At 40.5% G+C, this 23,202-nt stretch overlaps 1 protein-coding gene across 2 annotated transcripts in view; it reads right to left on the reverse strand.

The window, feature by feature from the left end:
• Window positions 1–23,202, reverse strand: part of WASF3 (WASP family member 3) — a 74,883-nt gene that overhangs the window by 30,053 nt on the left and 21,628 nt on the right. For both annotated transcript variants that reach the window (XM_017848513.1, XM_017848512.1), the window contains exon 2: window positions 15,500–15,642. In XM_017848513.1, the coding sequence (XP_017704002.1) occupies window positions 15,500–15,632 (133 nt within the window). In that variant the 5' untranslated portion in view covers window positions 15,633–15,642. The remainder of the gene's footprint in view (window positions 1–15,499; window positions 15,643–23,202) is intronic.

Raw genomic sequence — 23,202 nt, forward strand, 5'->3', positions numbered from 1 at the left:
AATCCATTTGGTGAAATGCTGGGTGATTTGTAGATGAACACCATGTTCCCAATGCTTCATATTCAAGTCTATCAGTTCTTTATTTCTCAATGTCTGACATAGTCACAAAATGAAATCAATTTTTGTGTTTCTGCTTGACCATTCACAGTTTAAAATAAATTGATATATACACACATACTCCAGTGCAACTTAAAAGCTCCCATCCCATCCCCTTCGGCTGTACAGAAAACTAATTAATAGGGACAGCATATGCACCAAGAGTATGGGAGTGTACACCATAGCCCCTTGCAAAAGTGACAGCAATATTCTCAAAGCACAGCAACTACTGTTGAGAACACCACCATGTACTCTCAGCTCAATGCTGTACAAGCAGAAAAGGACAGGCAACATTTGCCTCTATGTCCGATGCCTAACCTATTTGAAAAACACGCAACTGATACTACATTTCCACTCAGAAGTTCTCAATTTATAAAGGGACATAAAATTTAAAGACTTGCATAATTAATATTTTGCCAGCTGCTGAAAGCTGACAAGTGTCTGAAGAGAAAAAAATGGAAGGAGCTATATTTTCTGATGAATAAGAATAAAGTGTTATAATTATAGCCTTCAGTTTTGCAAACAGCAAATGATTTGAAAAGCTGGATTCTACTCACTCTTTCAACGGCAAGTCCATTAATAGCTGAACTAATTCTGAATTATGGGCCACCTTGAGGTAAACGCAATTTATTGTTGACAAAGGTTCCACTTCTGGACTTATTAGTACCACATGAACTCATGTCCAAGTACATCAGGTTGAGATAAATGCCTCTGTCAACTAAAGAAAAATCAGGCTTTTGAAGAATTAAAGTTAGCTTTATTTGTAAGTCTTACTGAGGAATGTAACCCGGGAGAGGCTTCTCAGGAGTTGTTAGACTATTTTAAAGTAGTATTTTGGCCCACAGTTTATATATAAGTGATGGTGGCCCTGCCTGTGTCTAGCAGGTACATCAAATGTGTTTAGAAGTTATATTAAATACTTTTGCACCAACCTAATAGAAGTTACAATAGAGTAAAATGTGAGGATACATCTGGCTACAGATGATAAAAGCAAAATCATTAGACATTATCTTCTGCAGAGGAAAAGATAAGGGCTAGGATTATTGATTCGCCTTTTCTGGAAAATGCAGTGATTTAGGCAGGGGATGCGGGAACCTGCGCTCTACCCCGTGTATCATCCTTAGGGCATTCTTCCAGAGGGCTGCTCTCGGTCCTTGAGTCAGGCACTTTGTGAAGTTTTGTTGACAAGGGATTTTGTGAAATTCTGCTGGCAAGCTGAGAGAATGAGCAAAGGGCTCACAAGTTCCCCCTTCTGGTCATAATTCCACCCTCTGGTTGTATCTACAAGAGCAGCAGTGATTGTATTATGTAGTAAGGAAGGCTCTTGTCTAGGAAAGTCCACAGTCTTTAGTCACAGTTGTCACAGTCGTAAGGAATGAGTATCGGGTTTGGTGTGTATACTTGTCTATTTATTAGAAAACACGTTTTGAACTGTATTTTTTTTTATTCATTTGATCTCGTTTTAGCTTGATGTCATCTTTTCTGTACCTAACATTTTAATGGGACTATTACAAGGAACTATAGATTATATATGGTAGTATTTATTTAAAATAAATTAAATACTTTAAATAGTATAAAAGTGAGTTATAGATCGGAGAAAACATAACTAACAAAACTGGGATATATTTGTATACTAACTGCACTTTTAAATTAAAAATTGTTATGGAAGTACTGATGATTAATTTTTGTTTGGGTTAGAATACGAGTTTTTTTTTATGTCTTGGTCTTGGGAAGGTTTATTACCAGGAAGTCATGTTTCTTGGGGAAAAATAACTTTGTTATTTATTGTAGGCTGGCCAGATTGTCAGTAATATAGGGTCGGTCATGACATGAAATTATATGTTATTTTTTGAATAATGAATTATTTTTAGTAACTGGGTGACAATTATTTTGGCCTTAGCCACTGATAAATAGTTTCTAAATTCTGGAGAGTTTTAGGTAAAGAGAATTTAGGTACAGAGAGTTTTAGGTAAAGAGAGTTTAGGTGAAGAGAAAGGTAAATGTTTTAATTTGTTTACGAAACTATACTCAGTTGTTTAAAGACACGAATAGCTTAAAAGAAACTTTTCTTACTTTGGAAAACGAAGTATAAAGAAAATCACTAATATTTTGACTTTGTCTCACACCTCTAAATTGCCAAAGCATAAAAACTGTACATGGATTTTTCCGCTGTATTTAAAAGTGAAGATTTACTGGAAACAACCAAGTTATCTTGTATGAGTCCTTCCTGGGGAACAAAAGAGCAGTCATAACTAGAGCTTTCATAAATTTCAGCACACACACTAGCACCTAGATCTCGGTTTGTCTAGATTTCGGCTTTTTGTTCTCCACTAAAAGGAATCAGGTTTCTTGGGAAAATGACTCCAGGCCGGAGGGTAGAAAACCACATGAGCCTAGAATGCACTGCTGTGCTAGAAAGAGTCAAGTGCTCAAAGAACTTGACTTCCGAGATTGGTGGGGAGATGTCAAAAGGACACAGAAGCCTGTCTGAAAGGGCTCCCACCAGCCAAATGTAGAAAAATGTAAGGATCAAAATAAGTCAATGGATTATAAACCACAGAATAAAATAATCCATCAGTCCATACTGATATAAAATAGCAAGTAAATAAATAGGCAAATAAGTGAAAGCATTTGCAGCAGAATGCTAACTAACTAATGTTGAAGAAATTATGGCATGACAAAAAAAATCATCATTCTGCAACCACCACAGCAACTGTTTCCGTCAAGGATCATCAGTGGATGCTGAGACTAGTGGGTTCAACGAAGGATGGGAAACAGAACATTTATACAGTCTTAAAGTGTCTCCCCATATGATACTTTTTAATTACAAAGGGAAAAAAATCTTTGCACCACAGAAACTTCGGGTAATCAATCCACTGATGAAAGTCAGTATCACCAGTTATGGCACAAGCAGACACACGAGCTTCCTAATGAAATGCACAGGGGAGGACACATTATCACCGTGTGGTATTTCTGTCAATATCCTAAATCCAGTCACGAGGAAATATCAGAAAATCCAGACCAAGGGACATTCCATAACATAAATGCTGGTTCCCTTCTAAAGCGTCAAGGTCATAAAAGTCACAGAAAGACGGAGGAACTATTTCAGATTAAAGGAAACAAAAAAAGAGATCATTTTTAATATATATGCATACATGCATATGTATGGGGGGAAGTGGAAGAGAGGTCTGAGAAAAAGAAGAAATGTAAAACAAAATCTGGGAAATCTGGGTGAAAGCTTATGGAAATTATTTGTACTGTTTTGATCTTTTAAAGTCTAAAATCATTTCAAAATGAAAAGTTAAGAAAGAAACTTCATTATGGTATCTGTAATGTCAGTTCCTACTGAATTCCATAAAATAACAAGTCATAATATTGGGCTTAAAGTTTTTTTCCCTCTTTTTTAAACCTATTTTTTCTCCTATAAAAGCAATACATGCTTATTGTAAGAAATACAGAAAATACAGGAAAGTAAACAGTAGGAAAAATGACCCAAAGTCCAATTAAAGACTCGACTGCTACCATTCTGATTATAAAACACACGCTCATGACAGAAAATCTGAAAATTCAGAAAATAAAAGAAACATCAACCATAATTAACTACAATTAACTTTTAAAATACTTCTTTACAATATTCTTTCTAAGCATTTTAAGACCTAACAGACATTGATTATTAAGCGTATTCATTTTTTCAGCAAATATTCAAGCATCCGCCGTGTATCAGGCCTTGTCCTTGTTGCTTGAAGAAATACACTTGTGGACACAGCCCCTGTTCTCATGAAGGGTGTATTATGGTTGAGGAAAACAGACAAACAGACAATAAACAAGCAATGTGACTGGTGAAAATAAGCACTACGCGGAAAATAAAGCCGTATTTTTTTATAGAGAACAGAGTGGAAGGAAGTGGGTGGTGGTATTTCAGTGGTCACAAAAGGCCTCTTTGATAAGATGGTATCAACTGACTGAAGAGGGGGAAGATGAATATCTAGGGCAAGAACCTTCCAGGCAGAAGACAAATATGTGCTTGGTGTATATGAGCAACATCAAGGAGGCCAGTGTGGCTAAAGCCCAGTGAGTGATGGGGAAAAGGGCAGAAGAAGAGGACAGAGAAACAGATGCCCTTCCCTTTGTGTTGGGGCGGGGGTCGAGGGGAGTGACTGGAAATCCGGCAGAAGGCGAGAGGCATACTGACTTGGATCGGAATAGTGACATCGGGGCAGCTAACAGGCATACAGATTTGCTATACATTTTGAAGATGACTGACCTTATCCATTATTGGACTGGATGTCTCTGATATGAGAGAAAGAAGATAATCAAAAGCACTGTAAGAGGACAGCTTCCACTTGCTAAAACAGATGAGGGATGGCTGGAGAAGAGAGAAAGAAATCGCAGGTGCAGTTCTAGACATGTGGGATTAGAGATACCTATTAGAAATCCAAGTGAAGATATTGAGTGGACAGTTGTATAGTTGTATGTAAGTCTGAAACTAGGAGACAGGTCAGAACTGAAGACATACATTTGAACATGATCAGCATAAAGATTTTGAGCCATGGGACCTGATGAGGTCACTTAGTAAATGAGAACAGGCAGAGAAGAGCCAAGTAGGTAAGATCACGGAGGAGGCAAAGAACAGCTTGTGAGGTAGGAAAAACAGCAGGGTGGGGCGGCAGACCACTGCACAGGTGAAGAGAGTTCCTCCAGAGGAGGCAGCTACCTGTGAGTCGCATGCCAGCAACAGATGAAGTAACAAAGGCAGCCTGGCCACTGGATCTCAGCCGTATGCAAGTCAGAGGTCATGCCAATGAGCAGTTTCAAAAGCATGAGCGTGACGAAATCTCAATGGGGACAACAGACAACGTGGGATATAGAGTATGAATACATCCTTCAAGGAATCTTGCTGTGGGAGCAAGAAATGGATGACAGAGAGAGGATGATTTGAAATGTACTCAAATTGGGAGACTTCTTTACATATTTATACTTGATGAGAATGACACAGAAAGAAGGGGAAAAGAAAATACAGGGAAGACAGAAGGTGCATGTAGCCTGGAAGGAGCCTCAGGGTATGGAATCCAGTGCTTGGCTGGAGGAGACCGCTTGGATAGGGGAAGGAACAGCCTGTCCATTTAAGGGAGGGTGAGCAGGACACAGGGGTACAGGGCCTATCAGTGTGCAGTGTGTCAGAGGGAGACCTTTACTTCTCCTCTGATCGCTTTTCTTTTACCAGTGAAATAAGCACAGTCATCAGCAGAGTGGGGAGGTACGAGGTGGAAAGACATGAAATAGGCAACTAAGAGCACAAAAACTAATTAACACAGAGATGACAACAGGAGTGCAGAGCAACAGCAAGGGCCCACCTGAGGCATGGGCTCATGATTTTACACCTTTCTTCTTTTCTAACATAACCATTTAAAGCTACAAATTTTTCTCTACACACTTATCCCACAAATACACTGATATTTTGTGTTCATTACCACATGCTTAGAAATCGTTTCTAATTTCCCTTTTGAGTTTTTCTTTGACCCGAGGATTATTTTTTAAATACTGTTTGATTTTCCAATATTTGAGAATTATCTAAAAAGATTATAATTATCCCATTATCATCACCCTCCGTATATTAATCTTTTTAAACTTACTATTTTACGGCCTACCAGATGTCCCGTTTTGGTATATGTTTCATGGGAAATTAAAAGAATGTGTATTTTACAACTTGGGAGTTTGGTATACAAAGATGAATTAAGTCAGATTGGCTGGTATATTGTTCAAACCCCCTATATCCTTACAGATTTTTTGTCCACTTGTTCTTTCAGTTACTGAGGGGTACTTGTTAAAATCTCCGATTATGATTTTGAGTTTGCCTACCTCGCCCCTCAGTTCTATTTTTATTCCATGTAGTTTGCAGCCCTCTTATTAGGTACATATACATTTACAGCTCTGTGTTCTTGACTCTTTTATTACCATTAAAGGTCCTGGCTTGTCTGTTTTATAGTCTACTTTATCTAACATTCACAAAACCATATCTTATATCTTGTATTTGCAGGGCACATTTTTTCTTATATCTTGCATTTGCAGGGCATATTTTTTCATTAACTTTCTTTAAATCAGTGTCTTCATCCTCAAAATGCAAGTATTTTAGTCTCACTTTTTAATTTAGCCTGATAATCTCTGCCTTTTAAGAGAAAGTTTAAAATGTTTTTTATTTAAAGAAACTATTGATGTAGTTAGGATTAAATCTATCATCTGTTTTCCATTTAGCCCTTCTGTTCCTTCTTCCTTTGTTCTTTCTTTCTTGTCTTCTGGGATAATCAAATCATTATTTTAGGATTTCGCTTGATATCTATATGTTATTCCTGATGGTTACTAGAAATTATACTATGTGCCCTTAACTCATCTCTACTTTCAAATGACATAATATTTCATAAACAATGTAAAACACAACAGTGTAAGTCTATCACTTTCACACTCAGCATTTACTGCCACATATTTTACTGTCACATAGATTATAAATGCCATAAATTTTAAACAGTTACTAGTCTTTTAAGCAGACATAGACCTAATTATTGATGACCTTTTCTATTTAATCCCCTATTTACTTTTTCTGGTAATCTGGACTCCCTGCAGATCCAGGTTTCCAAATGGTATCATTTCCCTGCAGCCTAAGAATTTTTTGTAGTACAGGTTGCTGGAAGACTAATTCTCTGAGATTTTTGTCTGAACAAAATGTCTTTCATTTTTAAAAGATATTTTCACCGACTGTAGAATTATAGAATGACGATTTTCTTTCTTTTAGCACTTATCCGCTGTTTTCTGGTCCAATGTTTCTGATGACAAGTCAGCTGTCATCCTTAACATTGTTCCCTTCTTTTACATAATGTATACTTTTCCTCTTGCTTCTTTTATGATTTTCTCTTTATCTTTGTTCCTTTAGTAAAATTTTTTTGGGTTTTTTGTTGTAGTTTGTTTTTACAGTCTCGCTCTGTTGCCTATGATGGAGTGCAGTGGTACGATCTCAGCTCACTGAAACTTCTGCCTCCCAGGATCAAGCCATTCTCATGCCTCAGCCTCCCAAGTAGCTGGGACTACAGGCGTGCACCATGGTACCAGCCTACTTTTGTATTTTTAGTAGAGATGGGGTTTCATCATGTTGGCCAGGCTGATCTCGAACTCCTGGCCTCAAGTCATCCACCCACCTTGGCCTCCTTAATTTTATTATGATGTGGTTTTTTTATATTTTCTGTATACTTTATCCCTTCCGTATACTTTATACTTTGCTGAGCTTCTTGTGTCTGTTAGTTGATATCTATCATCAATATTCAAAACTTATCTTCCATTACTTCTTCTGTTCTATTCCTTCTCTTTTTCTCCTTTTGTTCTGGAATTCCAATTACGTATGTGTCAGACCATTTGATATGGTCCCGTACTCTAGATGCTCTAAACTTTTGTTGTTGCTTTCTTTCTAAATTCATTTTCTCTTGTGAATCAGTTTAGATAATTTCTATTAACTTGTCTCCAAGTTCACCAATCACTTCTGCTGTGTCCTGTCTGCTATTAGGTCCCCACAAGTGATTTCTTTCTTTCTGATACTGTATTTTTCAAGTTCTAGCATTAACAAAAAAAGATGATTTCCATTTCTCTGCTGAAACTATTTCCTCACACGTTGTTCGACTTTTGCACTACATTCAATATCTTTTTCTTGATTCTTGTAATTTCCATCTCTGACATTACCTATCTGTCCTTGCATGTTGTCTACTTTTCCACTAGATCCCTCAGCATATTAATCATAGTTCTTTTCAACTCCTGGTCTGACAATGCCAATATTCCCCCCATATCTGAATCTGGTTCTGATGCTAGCTCTGTCCCATCAAACTGTGTTTTTTGCCTTTTAGTACGCTTTGTAATTTTCTGATGAAAACCAGACAAGACACACAAAGTGCAAGGAATCCCAGTACACAGGCCCTTAGTGCTGGGCTGGTAAGGGTTCGGGGGTGGGGGGCTGGGTGTGAAAAGGGAGTGTTCCACAGTCCTATGACTGGGGTCTCAGTCTTCTAATGAGCCTGGGACCCTGGGTCTCACTCCCACTTCCCCTCAGGTTAGGCAGGAAGACCAGAAGGGACTGGAGTTGTGTATTTCCCTCCAACCAGGTCTGTTAAGCTCTGGTAAAATCTTAGTCTGTTAGACTCTACTGAAATAATTTCTTCGGAGGGTGGGCAGGTTAAAAAGACTCAAATGTTTTGGGCATTTTTGTTGTTGCTGTTGTTTTTTTGTTTTGTTTTGTTTTGTTTTTTGAGACAGAGTCTCACTCTGTTGCCCAGGCTGGAATGTGGTGGTGCAATCTCTGCTCCCTGCAATCTCCGCCTGCTGGGTTCAAGCAATTCTCTGCCTCTGCCCCCCGAGTAGCTGGGATTATAGGCGCCCACCACCACGCCTGGCTAATTTTTGTATTTTTTTAGGAAGGATGGGTTCTCACCATCTTGGGCAGGCTGGTCTTGAACTCCTGACCTCATAATCCACCTGCCTCGACCTCCCAAAGTGCTGGGATTACAGGTGTCAGCCACTACGCCCAGATGTTTTGGGCTTTAAGTCCATTCCCCTCTCCCCTGAATGGACGAACAGAGATTTTTCTCCAATCTTCAGTGTAAGAACCTGGTAAGGTTGCTCGCAGTAAAATACACAAGTGTGGAAGCCCCTCTGACTGGGCCCCTCTGGAGCTTCTAACTCTCAAACTTGTCCTCATTGAGCCTCCAGCAACTCACCAAGTTTTTGCAACCCTGAAATGGTTCCCACAAGGCTTTCTGCTCATGGGTTTCTGTGTTTCCAAATCTGGGGGCATCAGTTTGTCCTGTAACTTCATTTCTTTGATGGATCTTTCAAAAGGTTGGTTTTCAGATTACTGAGCTTCCACTTACTGTGTAGATACGAGTGACTTCCAAGTTCTATAAAGCCAGACCAGAAACTGGATGCCCCTTCAATAAATTCTTCATAACTACTCTAAAGTACTTACCAGTTATTTCCCAAATTGGGGTCATCTGTGGGTCTTGCTTCTACTGACTGACTTCTGTTTCTCTTGATTACAGGTCACATATTTTTCTTTTCCACCTATTTCATATTTATATTTGTATTTATTTTTGCCAGACAATGTGTGTAAAAGAATAGTAGATTAAAGCAGAGAATGTTTACTCCCTTTTTAAAAGGGTGTCTTTTAAGGAAGACTACTACTTTAGGCTGCTGATTATCACAATCATGTACCTGATATGAGAAATAATTATATGAAATACAATGAGAGAGATGATAAAACCAGATAAATTTAGTGATAGCCAGAACTGCTCTAACTTGTGCTCTTAAGAATTATGATGCATTAAATCTTGCTGTATTAAAATCCATATGGAGGAAGGGAAAATAAAAAACAACCTAACTAATAATTACTTCTACAGTATCCTTAAGAAAGTATTTCTGACATTCCGGGTCACATGGTGGGTCAGCAGAGTCTGTGAACCCCTAAAATCCTGCCTTTGTCGGTGTGGTGGGGCTCTTATACTTGCCTTCAATTCTCCTGCTGACAGAATTCTATCTTCTAGTTTCCTGAGTATACATTACTTTTTACTTACCTGCACTGGCTTTCTTTGTTCATGAGAGATACAAAAACGAAGTTTGCAGCATGAAATATTCTTAAATTCTTGCTGTGTTCCTTCCAGTCAACTTCTGTCCAGATACCTCAATATATTTTATCTTAACTTACCCACAACCCTAGCCTCAAACTGTATAGAAATGTACTTATAATCTAGTTCCTTCATAAACTGTGTTTTATCCTCCTCTTCTCCCCCAAAATCTTGTTTGGCTAAATCATCCAAGAAATTTATTCAGCGCATGCCTTTAAAATACTAAAATCTCTATCCTAAGTAGAACTGCACTTATGTCACTTAACACACCTCCAAATTTCAGATCCACTTATGTATTTGGTTTCCTGGGAAACACAACGTGTATCTTAAGGAGCATTAATAAAAACAATCACTTAAAAGCTTTCAGAAGAACACAGACTTCCTTTCTCATTTGTACAATTACTCCACACATGAAAATTAAATAAAAATAGATTTTATAATGATTTGTAAAGAGAGAAGCATATTTAAAATTAATGGAGTCACAGAATTGTGGGCTATTTGTGATGACTCTCTTTGCTTTTATGAGGAAGTCTGATGACTCCTCAGACATAAGAAATCTTTTTTTAAAAAATCAAAAATAACCAGAGATGTATGTAATTATTTTGAATAAGAATTTCTAATAGAGTTCCCCTACAAATAAACAACTATATGTCCAACATTAGTAAAATGGTTAAATAATTATGGTGTATCAATATAATAATCTCTAGCTATTCAAAAATGTGTCTTATAAGAATCAATACATTCGTTTACTATACAGTAAGTACAGGCTATAAAACCATATGTACAATAAGATACCATCTGTATAAAGATATGTTCAAAGTATTACAAATAATTTTTTCTGATTAATGGAATTTTGTAAAGTTAACTCTGTTGTGTGTTTCTGTGCTAAATTTGCTACGTTATCTTAATAGTACCATTAACGTACCCAAACTTTTTTTTTTTGGCAGGGCTCACTAAAGTTCTAACTCCTTTCTTTGTGACATCCTGAGAAGAATTTTAAGGGGTAGGAGGGAGAAACAGCTATTATCATAAGAACAAAGAAAAAAAAAGTAGCCAAATCAAACTTATGAAGTATTAAAAGAAGTTTTGTCATCTTGGCAAAATGTCATCTCCTTTTAAGCAAATTATATTGAAACTACATCATAATATCAGTAGGAATTTGATTACAAGATACTGTGATTTTAATTGACCAACTAGCTGACAGGAACAAGAGCATTCAGACTAATCAAGGAAAATGATGAAAAAGCACTCCTAGTTTAATGTTAACTGCTACACTAAACTGTCATTATTTGAAGAAAAAGATAATGAAATTCCCTAGCTGGAAAACCAAGTAACACACCTAAAACTGTTTGGCAAGCGGCTTTCTTCCCCTGGCCACTCTGACTGCTCACACCGTAACACTCAAAGAAAAAAATCTGAAAATTAAGAAAGACTTAAAGAAATTTATTGGACAAACCTTTGAAACTGGTGATCTTTTTAAACTAAATGGTCATTCATGTTACAAATTTCCTCTTTCATTTCTATGACTGGTACTAAATTCAATATAGTCTCACTGGAAAGATTTCAATTCCCTAAAAGCCTGTTAAAATTTAACGCTGACAAATTTCTGGCCCTTGAAGTCAAGTGTCTGATCTGGATGTAGTAAGAGCATATCCAGAGCTAAAAACCTACAGATTTCCCAAAAGTTATGTAAAGTTGCAGGACCTTCAGAATTCCATTTGCTATCTAAGACCAGATACTTTTCTTGCTTTATGCAAAGTCATTTAAATCCTCATAACCCTGAACTGTCTCCATAAATGTGACAAGAATCAGAATGATCAGGTAATTCTCTTCCTATTTAGAAAACACCAGAGAAACTCCCTGTGGAGTCCTGGTCTGTTTTTCCTTCCCTAGAACAATTAGGTGCCCTGGGTTTTCACAGTAGGTCTCCCAGGGCAAGTCCCCGCTGCTCAAGCAGGGATGACCAGTGTAGGCTCAAGGCAAATCCCTAAGTTGTGCTGGCGTTTCCCTTAAGATACATATGTAGAGAAAGTCTAGTCCCCCTCTGTATCACTTATAGGAAGCAGGTAATTATACATCATCTATCCCAATCTGTACCTGAAAATGAATTTCTACTGTGGGGAGTGGAGATAAGGGTGGGAGGGGAGTGACGCAGGTGTGGGGGTGAGCAGGGAAGTAGGGAGGATCCAGATGATCCATTCTCATTTGAACCCACTGAATAATGGCCAGGTAGGTACTCAAAGGAATCTAAAAAATGATTATGTTTTGACTTTATCGTAGGAATAAATATACTGTAAAAGAAGACTTTATTTAATATCATAGGTTCATACATTCCTAAATTTTTTTAAATACCTGATGAATGATTACAAAATTTAAAATAACATAAAACATTCCTTTAAATTCTCTTATTCTTCCTAACAACTTTAGCTCATATACATTTGCATATAACTTTCCTCATCCCCTGTAACATATTAATACCCAGTGGGAAACCACAAACAACTAAAGATTCATGCAAAACACTGTCACTTACTACGTGCTAGTGCTGTCTTACAGCAGGTTGTAATAACTGCATATCTGTTTCCTACTTTATAATCATGTTGATGTGACTTATCAATTATTTTTTAAACTATAAATGTGGTTAACTTCTAAGTAGAGCCCAATTCAAAGTTATCTGCCGTCTCCTGTACTCAGAGGGCGCTGAGTGAATAAACACTAATAAACTACAGACAATCTACTTTGACACTCTATCGCCCATCAGTAATTCAGGGTCACAGGCAATCTGACCTGCGATGATAGCAGAAGACCACAGAGTAGGTGGCTTACAAACAATAGCAATTGACTTCTCACAATTCGGGAGGCTGGGAATTCCAAAGTCAAGGTGCCAACAGACTTGATGTCTAGTGAGGGTTGCTCTCTCTTCTTCAAGACAGTGCCTCATTGCTATGGCATCACTAGGCAGAAGGGGCAAGGTGTCTCTCTCAGGCCTTTTTAATAAGGGCACTAATCCTACGCATGAGGACCCCACCTCATGACCTCTTACTTACCCAAAATCCTAGCTCTAAAGACCATCACAATCAGGATTAGGATTTCAATGCGGAATTGCTGGGAGACACATTCGGTTCATTGCACTCAGTTATCTTCATTTTCCAAAATTACATCCCTGGCAATATACATCACTGTGCCCCTCCTTCTGTAAGGCTCTCTGGGTTGTAAGCCCCAGATGCACTCAAGGAACCTGAAGTGAGGAAGGGTCACTGTGAGGACACCCAAGCCCTGTACCGTAAATGGGAGGGGAAAGCCATCCTGGGTAGGTCTAGAAACAGCTGCCGCCTCCACCTTGTGGGCCTCGCGGTCTCGCTCACGCTCTTGCTTCTCTTTGTACATCCTTCTTTTGCCTTTCCTCACCAACTGGCTTCCTTCGGTTTCCTCCTGGGTTTTGCCCCCTCCCACAACTTTGCCTAACAGGTGGTCATTATGGCTTTTTCACCCCCAGATGACATTTTAGCTGTAGGTCCCATAAAAGACCAGCAAATTCACTGCATTTCTTAGTTCGAACTTCCTGAAAGGATCTGACTGACCCAGCTCATCGTTTCAATCCAGACACATGTGTATCTAATTTTGCGGGTCATCTCTGGTGCTTACCAGAAGCACAATCTCTGGGGTGATTCCTAGCATCCTGTTTCAAAGCTCCCCAAGTGATTCTGATAGAGAAGCCAGGTTGAGATGCACTGCAGTAGCCTAACTCAGAACTGACTATCCACTAGGCAGATTCCCACCCGTGGTCCAATCACGAGGCTACAGTGGATAGGGTGGTACAAAACACAACCAAAGCTAGAGTGGTTTCCTACTGCTATTGTATCAAATTACCACAAATGTAACAGCTTAAAATAACACAAATTATTATCCTACAGTTCTGGATGTCAGAAGTCAGAAATGAATTTCACTGGGCTAAAACTAAGGTACTGGCAGATCTGTGTTCTTTCTGGGGACTTCAGGCTAGAATCAATTTCCTTGCCTTCTCCAGCTTCTCGAGTCTGCCTGCATTCCTTGGCTCATGGCCCCTTCTTCCATCTTCAAAGTCAGCAATGGCAGCTGGGTCTTTCCCACATCACGTCACCCTGGTGCTGATTCTTCTACCTCCCTCCTTTCCCATTTAAAGGACCCTTGTGGATTATACTGAACCCAACCAGGTAAACCAGGATGAATAGCAACCTTAATACCCTCTTACACATAACATACCACATCCACGGGTTCCAAGGATAAGGACATGGACATATCTGGAGGGGCTATTACTATTCTATTTACCAGAAGGGCCATGTAGAACAGTGGAGCTGTGTGGGCAGATTCACTTACAAGAGACTGTGGCCAAGCAAACACCATAAACACATCTGATACAACACTCCACTGAATATTACAGCATGAGATACAGATTGATTATTAAAACTCTGACAGTTTATGTTGGCTTTCATCACTTACACTTTGTGCCAACAGGCATTTCAGCCATCAAAACAAAAGACTAACAGCATTCCTACAAAAATAAATACAAACAAAAACAATTTTACCCTTCAATAATTTACAAGGAGTCTTCATGTAATTATGTGAATTTGTATATTTTATCAATAACCACTACCAAAATCAATTATAATAGAGCTTAGATTCCAGAAAATTTTATTTTAAAAAACATTTTATGTAATTTCCTTACATACTTTTGCCTTAGCTAATGATTACAGATATTATTAAAAATATATTGGTAACAATATAGTACAATTCTATTAAAGAAACCAATACTTACCTGCAGCATTTCTTCAAAATAAATAAAAGTAATTGAGTTAAAAAAATTTTGCCCTTTGCTTGAGGCTACCAATATGGGACATTTCATGGGAGATTTTCTAGTTATTAACAGAGTTTCTGCAAAATTTAACTGTGAAAACCTGTCACCAAAAATGCCACATAAACCATCTAAACTGAAAAGGAGTAGGATGAAGTGAGAAAACGAGATCACGAAATAAATGTAAAAGTTAGGGGAAAAGTAGTGCAACTTCAAAAAGCTTTGAAGGAAAAAGCATTTTCATGCATATTTGAGTCTTATAAAATATTATTCGGATATTTAATGTTAATATTCAAAATTAGAATAAGCAGCAGCCTTTTCTTCCTATGCTTGCATTTGCCATACATCTACACATGCAAATCAGCTGATCTGTTCACCTCAATTTGGAAGTCAGTATCTGCATTTTAACTTTTAGTTGGTTAAAATCGGCAAATCTATTGTTTGGCTTTATACTATGGTTCATTTGGGATGTTATTCAATCAACAAATATTTGTTGAGTAGGTACCATGTACCAGGCATATCACAGGTGTTAACTAGTTTTCAATCTACTACACTTAAAAAACAAAACAATTGGTCCTACTCAAGTTTAACAAAATAATTCATAATAATCGGTAGTTTTAAAAAAAACTACTAATTATCTTCATTTTCAAAAGCTTTTAAAAATTAACACTATTTTAAATCTGCACATTTGATCTTATCTAATAATTTTTGAGTTGGTAACAGCATCACATCTTCACTGCCTGAGGTTAAGCATCACAAGCCCAGTATGAGTGCAGTGGTCAATTTCACACTGGGACATACAGAAGGAGAAAGGATCTTTTCCTTAAAGCTGCAGTCTCTTCTTTGGACAATACTTAACTATTAAAATCAATTTGCTAACAAAAAGGTAATGTCACTGGTAATCAGAAAAAAGATGACTTACTCAGACTGCTCAGCTGGCGTATGATAGCGGCAAGAGTACTATTGGTCACACATTCAAGTTCACTGGTAATTCCTTCAGGCAGAGCTCCCCGGCACAAGTGCCGGGGCTCAATGTTCCTCTTCACCAAAGGCATGGCTCACAATCTGAAAATTGAAAAGACATTCTTTATAAGCTCATACTCACATTTTAACAAATCTGGAATTTTAATTCCCTTGAAAATCGATAATTTTCCAGGAATTTTCGTTATCCTAAAATTTCTATGTGACAGAATCAGCTAAAATGCAACAAACAGTGAATTACTGTAGTGAGTTTTATAGATCCTGAAGGTCTATGTTTTCTGACTTCTTTCTTCACTGAAATGAGGAGAGAGAGGAAAGGCAGAAAGTCCACATGTACCAAGAGCAAGAGAGGAGACAAAAGCCACAAACCTGAGGCCACTTAACCAGATTAAGAGACAGGAAAGGCCATCACTGTGACATCACCCCAGTTGTCCTACAGAACTGGTGTTTATGGTTTCTTTGAATAAACATAGAAATTGACCCTCTGAGTCTTGAAACCTGAGCAAGTTACATTTGTCTTATCTGAATTGCTTTCTCAGGCAACCATCCATCAGGCCTTCCAGGTAGTATTAAAAAACTAAAACTTACTAGGTCATCTCATCTGGACCATGAGAAGTCAGACTCCTCACCCATCATGACTGCCTAAGACCACCTGTTTCCTGTTGACCAACTCCCCTTCCTTATCTCTCCCTAATTCCTGTTTTTTTAATGTATGGTTACATTTCTTCCTACTATATAAACCCCTAATTTTAGTAGGTCAGGAGGATGGATTTGTCCTCAGCTATGGCACCCAATCAAAGCTTTCTTCCCTGGCAACACTCATTGTCTCAGTGATTGCCTTTCTGTGTGGCAGGCAACTGGACCTAGACAAACCTCTGGCATTTGGGTACACCTAGACTGCTAACTGGGGGCAGCAGGTGAATTTCCCCATTTACTATCCCAAGCAAGTAAACCCACCTGAGCCACAGAACCTCCCCCTCCCTACAAAAGGGCTCAGGAGTAGGAAGCACCAGGTAAGTGCAAACCGGGAATTGAGGGGAGATAAAACAGGAGGGGTGGCTTTTAAAACTCCATTTAAGAATGCCTTCTCCCTTCCTGGGCTGCCCCTCCTCCACCCAACCCAGGATGTTTTCCTCTCTGGAAAAGAAAGGTAAATTGAAGAATTTGAACTTGGGACTCCAGCCATAGCTAAAGGTAGGGGGAGCAAATGTACTGGAAACAGGAAATTAAATCAAAGTCTACAATGACTGGTGAGACAGCTCCCCTGACCCCTTGTTCCACTTGGCTCCTAGAACACAGGCAGCCTGGCTTTTACTCCCATCCAAAAAGACTGGAACATTCCTTCCTGGGGAATATTTGAAGAGAAAAGATCTACAAATATGAACACCGGGGAGGGAGGCTTTCCCCTGTTGAAACTGCCAGCCAGGCAGTTAACACCTGTCAAAATCACCCCAAGCGCCAGTGCCTCAGACTTAAATAAGAGTCAAGGATCACCGGACACTTCAGGAAAGCCTTCTCCAACATCCTAGGCATCCCTTTCACCCGTCTCACCCCTCTCTTCAAAAAGGAGATGATAGGCTGGGCTCAGTGGGTCACGCCTGTAATCCCAGCACTTTGGAAGGCTGAGGTGGGTGGATCACTTGAGGTCAGGAGTTCGAAACCAGCCTGACTAACAAGTGAAACCTCATCTCTACTAAAACAAAACAAAACAAATTAGCCAGGCATGGTGGCGGGTGCCTGTAATCCCAGCTACTCAGGAGGCTTAAGCAGGAGAATCACTTGAACCTAGGAGGCAGAGGTTGCAGTGAGAAAAAAAAAAAAAGAGATGATAAATAAAATCTCAACTTTCTATTAAGGAGTTTGTAGAGAGAGTTTCAAACCTCCTAATCATACAACCAGCCTCATCTTCATACAATACTGGAAAATTCAATGACTGGAATATATTTTCATTTTGACAAGATTATTGATACAGTTTATCCCCTCCAAATCTCATGTTGAAATGTGATCTCAGGTGTTGAAAGTGCGGCCCAGTGGGAAGCTTTTGGATCATGGGGGTGGATAGCTTGGTGCCAGCCTCCCAGGGTTACTAATTCCAATAGATGGAAAACAACTCACCTAAGAGGGCCCTCTTCAAATGCAAACCAACCAACCCAGAGCCCACATACCTATCACCTCCTCCATGGGGCTCTAACACTCCCAGCCACCACCCACTGCAAATCACCCCATGGCCAAACTACTAGACAACGAGAAACAGCCCCCAAGCTGATAGCCCACCAAAACTATTCAAACCCGCCAATCCTGAGTCTGCTTCCCCTGCTTTGTACACTGCTTCCCACAGAAACCACAAAAAAGGCTCCGGCCCACAGTTCCCCCTCCTGCTCTGCCTCCTGAGGGACCCTGGGCTTTCTATGTGGCCCTGCGTGGTGTGGTGTGACCCCTCCTCTTGGGAACTGTGGGAACAAGCTATCTTTTCTACGGCAATTGTCTCCTAATCTGTTGGCTTCACTATACCTCACATTTTCGATAAATACACTCTATTTTAGAACAACAGGGAGCTCTGAGAGGGATTCGGAAGGGAAAACATGTCGGCACTTCATTCATTTCCCCATTTACCATCCCAAGCAAACTGTAGGAGTCTCTATGCCTGGCAGAGGTAGGACTGACAGTTGTCTTCTTTCCAGATGAACTATAAGCTGCCTGAATTTGGGACTGAGTCCATGAATTCTGTGTTCCCCACGATGCCCTGAACAGTCCTCGACACAACCTGATTATTCTAAAAATATTTGCTGATTGTACAGCCAGAGACGTTTACATACATATTTCTCTTTGGCCTTCCCTTGGGGTACTTCACATATTGTTGTTCCAGGATTGCAGCTTTGACTAATTAATCCCCAGCCTTCATTTCTCACGTTCATTAAACCTCTATTTGGAGCTCCTATGCCTGTATAAATACAAAAGACAACAGACAGAGGCCATGCTACCTGTCTACAACTTCAGAAAAGAGGGCTTTGCAGCTCTTCTTTAAAGTTCTAATCATGTAGCAATGATTTTTGTGGCTTTAAAATTCAGTCCCAATTACTCGTCTTAGTTTAGTGGTGCCATAACAGAGTACCTGAGACTGGGTCGTTCATAAAGAAAAGAGGTTTATTTGGCTTATGATTCTGGGCAGCTGCGCCTGGGAAGGGCCTCGGGCTGCTTCCACTCATGGTAGAAAATAGGAGGACAGTGGGTGTACGCAAAGAGATCACATGGTGAGAGAAGAAACAGAAACCAAGGAAGCCAGATTCTTTTTAACAACCCACTCTCACAGGAAGTAATCCATTCTCACAAGAGAGAGAACTTACCACACAGGGAAAGCACTAATCTATTCATAAGGGTTTCCACTAGGCCACACCTCCCAACATCGCCACACTGGGGGATCAAATTTCAGTGTCAGTTTTGATGGAGACAAACCACATCCAAAGCACAGCAGTACTCTAACAAATGCATTCTTCTCCCAGACAGCTTTTATCTTCTCTAACACTAATTCAGTTTTGAATAAATTGAAGAGCAAGGAAGAGTCAAAAGGAAAAAATGCTGTCAGTGATTACCCTTGAAAATACTTTGCAATTACAAAAACAAACATTTAATGAACTAATCCAGTTAGTCACCAACAGAATACTTAAGTTATGTCTCTTGATTCCTTTATTGGAAGAACTATGACCCATCCAAATCATTCTTCAAAGTCTGTCTGTGAAGAATAAAACAATGATTGCTAATGAAATGTTTAGGACTATTAGAGGTTATATAAAGGGTTTATTAGTGTTAGGTCTGTAGTTTGTCCAGCTTTTCTGGCAAATGTCTCAATTTAGAGAGAGACAACCCGGTTCACGTAACTGTGAACTAGATCCCAGACATGGCTGAAACTGGGCCAGGGTCCTTCCCTAGGAATTTGGAGGTAGGACTATGCTATCCAGCTTGGTCTGACTGCTCTCTTCAACTATGGAAATGGATAACTCCCACCACATGAAATGGGGAATGACAAAACTAGTCTGCAGCAAGGAAGCAGGATGAAATAACTGAGAAAAGTTGACAAAGATGAATTAAAGACAAGAATTCCCCGACGGCTCTGCTGAATCTCCCTTAGACCTCATGGCAGACCAGGAGAGCTCGCTCACACCCAGTCCCCTCTCCTCCCCACTGCAAGGGTCAGGTTTGCACTGTGGTTTGATGCCTCTCTCAGCCTCCCCAGTTTCTACCCCCTTTTCTTTCACATAGGTGGGTGGTATCCTTAATCAAATCCTGTAACTGTGATCCCACCTTGGTGTCTGTTGCTCAGACCCAGACTAACCCAAGTGGCCCTGAGAATGATCTGAGAAAGCAGGTGCTGAGATGGGGGGTCTGGGACATGCTCACAGACAACTCTGCAGTGGAGGATGCTATCCTAACTGATAGGAGGGTAGTCCCTGGCACAGGTCATGGCTCAATTGCTAAAGATTACACTGACAGTGACCTGGAAAATGTCCAAATGAAGGGATATGTTTCATGTCCAAGGCAATAATGCAGATTCAGCAGAAAAACGCCAGAAAAGCAGCGGAGTTGGCTAGTCACTGCTAAAGTCATACTAATGCCCTGCATAAGGATAATGGGAGACTGAACTGCAGTTAACAAGCAGTTACCAGCTAAGTGTGAGAGCAACAGGGCCTTCCTAGTGGGTACAAAGCAGTCTCCGCCACCACCTGAACTGGATGGGTAGACACAATGGAAAGCTGTGGGTTTCCAATTTCCAAGGTGCAATTGTGAAAGTTAAGAGCTGGAAATGTTTAAATCTCAGCCAAGGCAGGTAAAGTATGCAGGTCTGGGCCCTGAGGGAGAAAACCTGACATTCTGAAAACTGGGATGGGGAATTCTAGATGAATGCCTATGATATTGTTAAGTCCAAACAACCTACCTGCAAGTCCTCCAGTTGGGACCCTCTGGGCTTGCACTTGGCTGACCTGGAAGATGCCACAGAGGCCTCTCCCCTACAGGGCAGCAGGCACCCTCCCCCTACAGGCATTACATGCAACTCTTCTTTCTGGATGCTAAGTCGATAACAAAATACGAATCCCAGCAACAACCTAGCTGTGAAAGTGTCGGGCCTAAGAGAGGAAAGAGAGCAACACTGCCATGCTGACTGGACAGAACAAGCACAGGGTGGCTGGCACACAGGAGTCTTTGGTAAGACACATATGCTCCAGAGGGTGGCAGATAAGCCCTCTGAAGATTCCGGGTCTGGCAGCTGCAGTGAAGTTTGGAGGGACCCAGTGGTCAGGGGCATGCTGGGATATCTCCTCCTAAGGAAAAGACAATTTGCTATATCTTGCATCCCCCAATCCAGTGCCGATTAGGTTGGGTTCTGGGGGCAACATACCTGGGATATGGCTCTGGTCCACAGACTGCATGACACAGCAGCTGCCAGCTTTGAGTGGGGCTCAGAGAAAGAAAGGACCCTTCAGCAGGTGCAGGTTGTGGTGCAAGCAGCCTGGCTGCCAAGACTGTATGATCCAGCAGACCCCAGATGGTGCAGAGATATTGGTGGTAAAAAATAAAAACAAGTTCTGTTCCAAGATGGCCAAATAGGAACAGCTCTGGTCTACAGCTTCCAGTGTGATCGACGCAGAAGACAGGTGATTTCTGCATTTCCAACTGAGGTACCTGGTTCCTCTCATTGAGACTGGTTGGACAGTGAGTGCAGCCCACAGAGGGCAAGTCAAAGCAGGGCAGTGCATCACCTCACCCAGGAAATGCAAGGGGTTGGGGGATTTCTTTTTCCTAGCCAAGGGAAGCCATGACAGACTGTACCTGGAAAAACGGGACACTCCCACCCGGGACACTCCCACCCAGGACACTCCCATCCAAATACTGTACTTTTCCCATGGTCTTAGCAACCGGCAGACCAGGAGATTCTCTCCCTGGCTCAGCGGGTCCCACGCCCACGGAGCCTTGCTCACTGCTAGTGCAGCAGCCTGAGATCAACCTGCAAGGCAGCAGCCTGGCAGGGGGAGGGGCATCCGCCATTGCTAAGGCTTGAGTAGGTAAACAAAGCGGCCAGAAGCTCAAACGAGGCAAAGCCCATTGCAGCTCAGCAAGGCCTACTGCCTCTCTAGACTCCACCTCTGTGGGCAGGGCATAACTGAACAAAAGGCAGCAGAACTTCTGCAGACTTAAACATCCCTGTCTAACAGCTCTGAAGAGAGCAGTGGTTCTCCCAGCATGGCATTTGAGCTCTGAGAATGGACAGACTGCCTCCTCAAGTAGGCCCCTGACCACCGTGTACCCTAACTGGGAGACACCTCCAAGTAGGGGCCGACAGACAACTCATACAGGCAAGTGCCCCTCTGAGACAAAGCTTCCAGAGGAAGGATCAGGCAGCAATATTTGCCGTTCTGCAATATTTGCTGTTCTGCAGCCTCCACTGGTGATATCCAGGCAAACAGGGTGTGGAGTGGACCTCCAGCAAACTCCAACACACCTGCAGTGAGGGACCTGTTAGAAGGAAAACTAACAAACAGAAAGGAATAGCATCAACATCAACAAAAAGATCATCCACACCAAAACCCCATCTGTAGGTCACCAACATCAAAGACCAAAGGTAGATAAAACCACTAAGACAGGGAGAAACCAGAGCAGAAAAGCCGAAAATTCTAAAAACCAGAGCATGTCTTCTGCTCCAAAGGATCGCAGCTCCTCGCCAGCAACGGAACAAAGCTAGATGGAGAATGACTTTGATGAGTTGACAGTAGTAGGCTTCAGAAGGTCAGTAATAACAAAATTCTCTGACCAAAGGTGCATGTTCTAACCCATCACAAGGAAGCTAAAAACCTTGAAAAAAGGTTAGATGAATGGCTAACTAGAATAAACAGTGTAGAGAAGACCTTAAATGACCTGATGGAGCTGAAAACTGTGGCACAAGAACTTCATGATGCATGCACAAGCTTCAATAGCCGATTCGATTAAGTGAAAGAAAGGATATCAGTGATTGAAGATCAAATTAATGAAATAAAGTGAGAAGACAAGTTTAGAGAAAAAAGAGTAAAAAGACACGAACAAAGCCTCCAAGAAATATGAGACTATGTGAAAAGACCAAATCTACGTTTGATTGGTGTACCTGAAAGTAACGGGGAGAATGGAATCAAGTTGGAAAACACTCTTCAGGATATTATCCAGGAGAACTTCCCCAACCTAGCAAGGCAGGTCAACATTCAAATTCAGGAAATACAGAGAATATCACAAAGACATTCCTCGAGATGAGCAACTCCAAGACATACAATTGTCAGATTAACCAAGGGTGAAATGAAGGAAAAAATGTTAAAGGCAGCCAGAGAGAAAGGTTGGGTTACCCACAAAGGGAAGCCCATCAGACTAACAGTGGATCTTTTGGCAGAAACCTTACAGGCCAGAAGAGAGTGGGGGCCAATATTCAACATTCTTAAAGAAAAGAATTTTCAACCCAGAATTTCATATCCAGCCAAGCTAAGTTTCATAAGTGAAGGAGAAATAAAATCCTTTACAGACAAGCAAATTGCTGAAAGATTTTGTCACCACCAGGCCTGCTTTACAAGAGCTCCTGAAGGAAGCACTAAACATGAAAAGGAACAACTGGTACCAGCCACTGCAGAAACA

The sequence above is a fragment of the Rhinopithecus bieti genome, unplaced genomic scaffold (genome assembly GCF_001698545.2).
Source record: "Rhinopithecus bieti isolate Rb0 unplaced genomic scaffold, ASM169854v2 scaffold_28547, whole genome shotgun sequence".
NCBI classification, from domain to species: domain Eukaryota; kingdom Metazoa; phylum Chordata; class Mammalia; order Primates; family Cercopithecidae; genus Rhinopithecus; species Rhinopithecus bieti.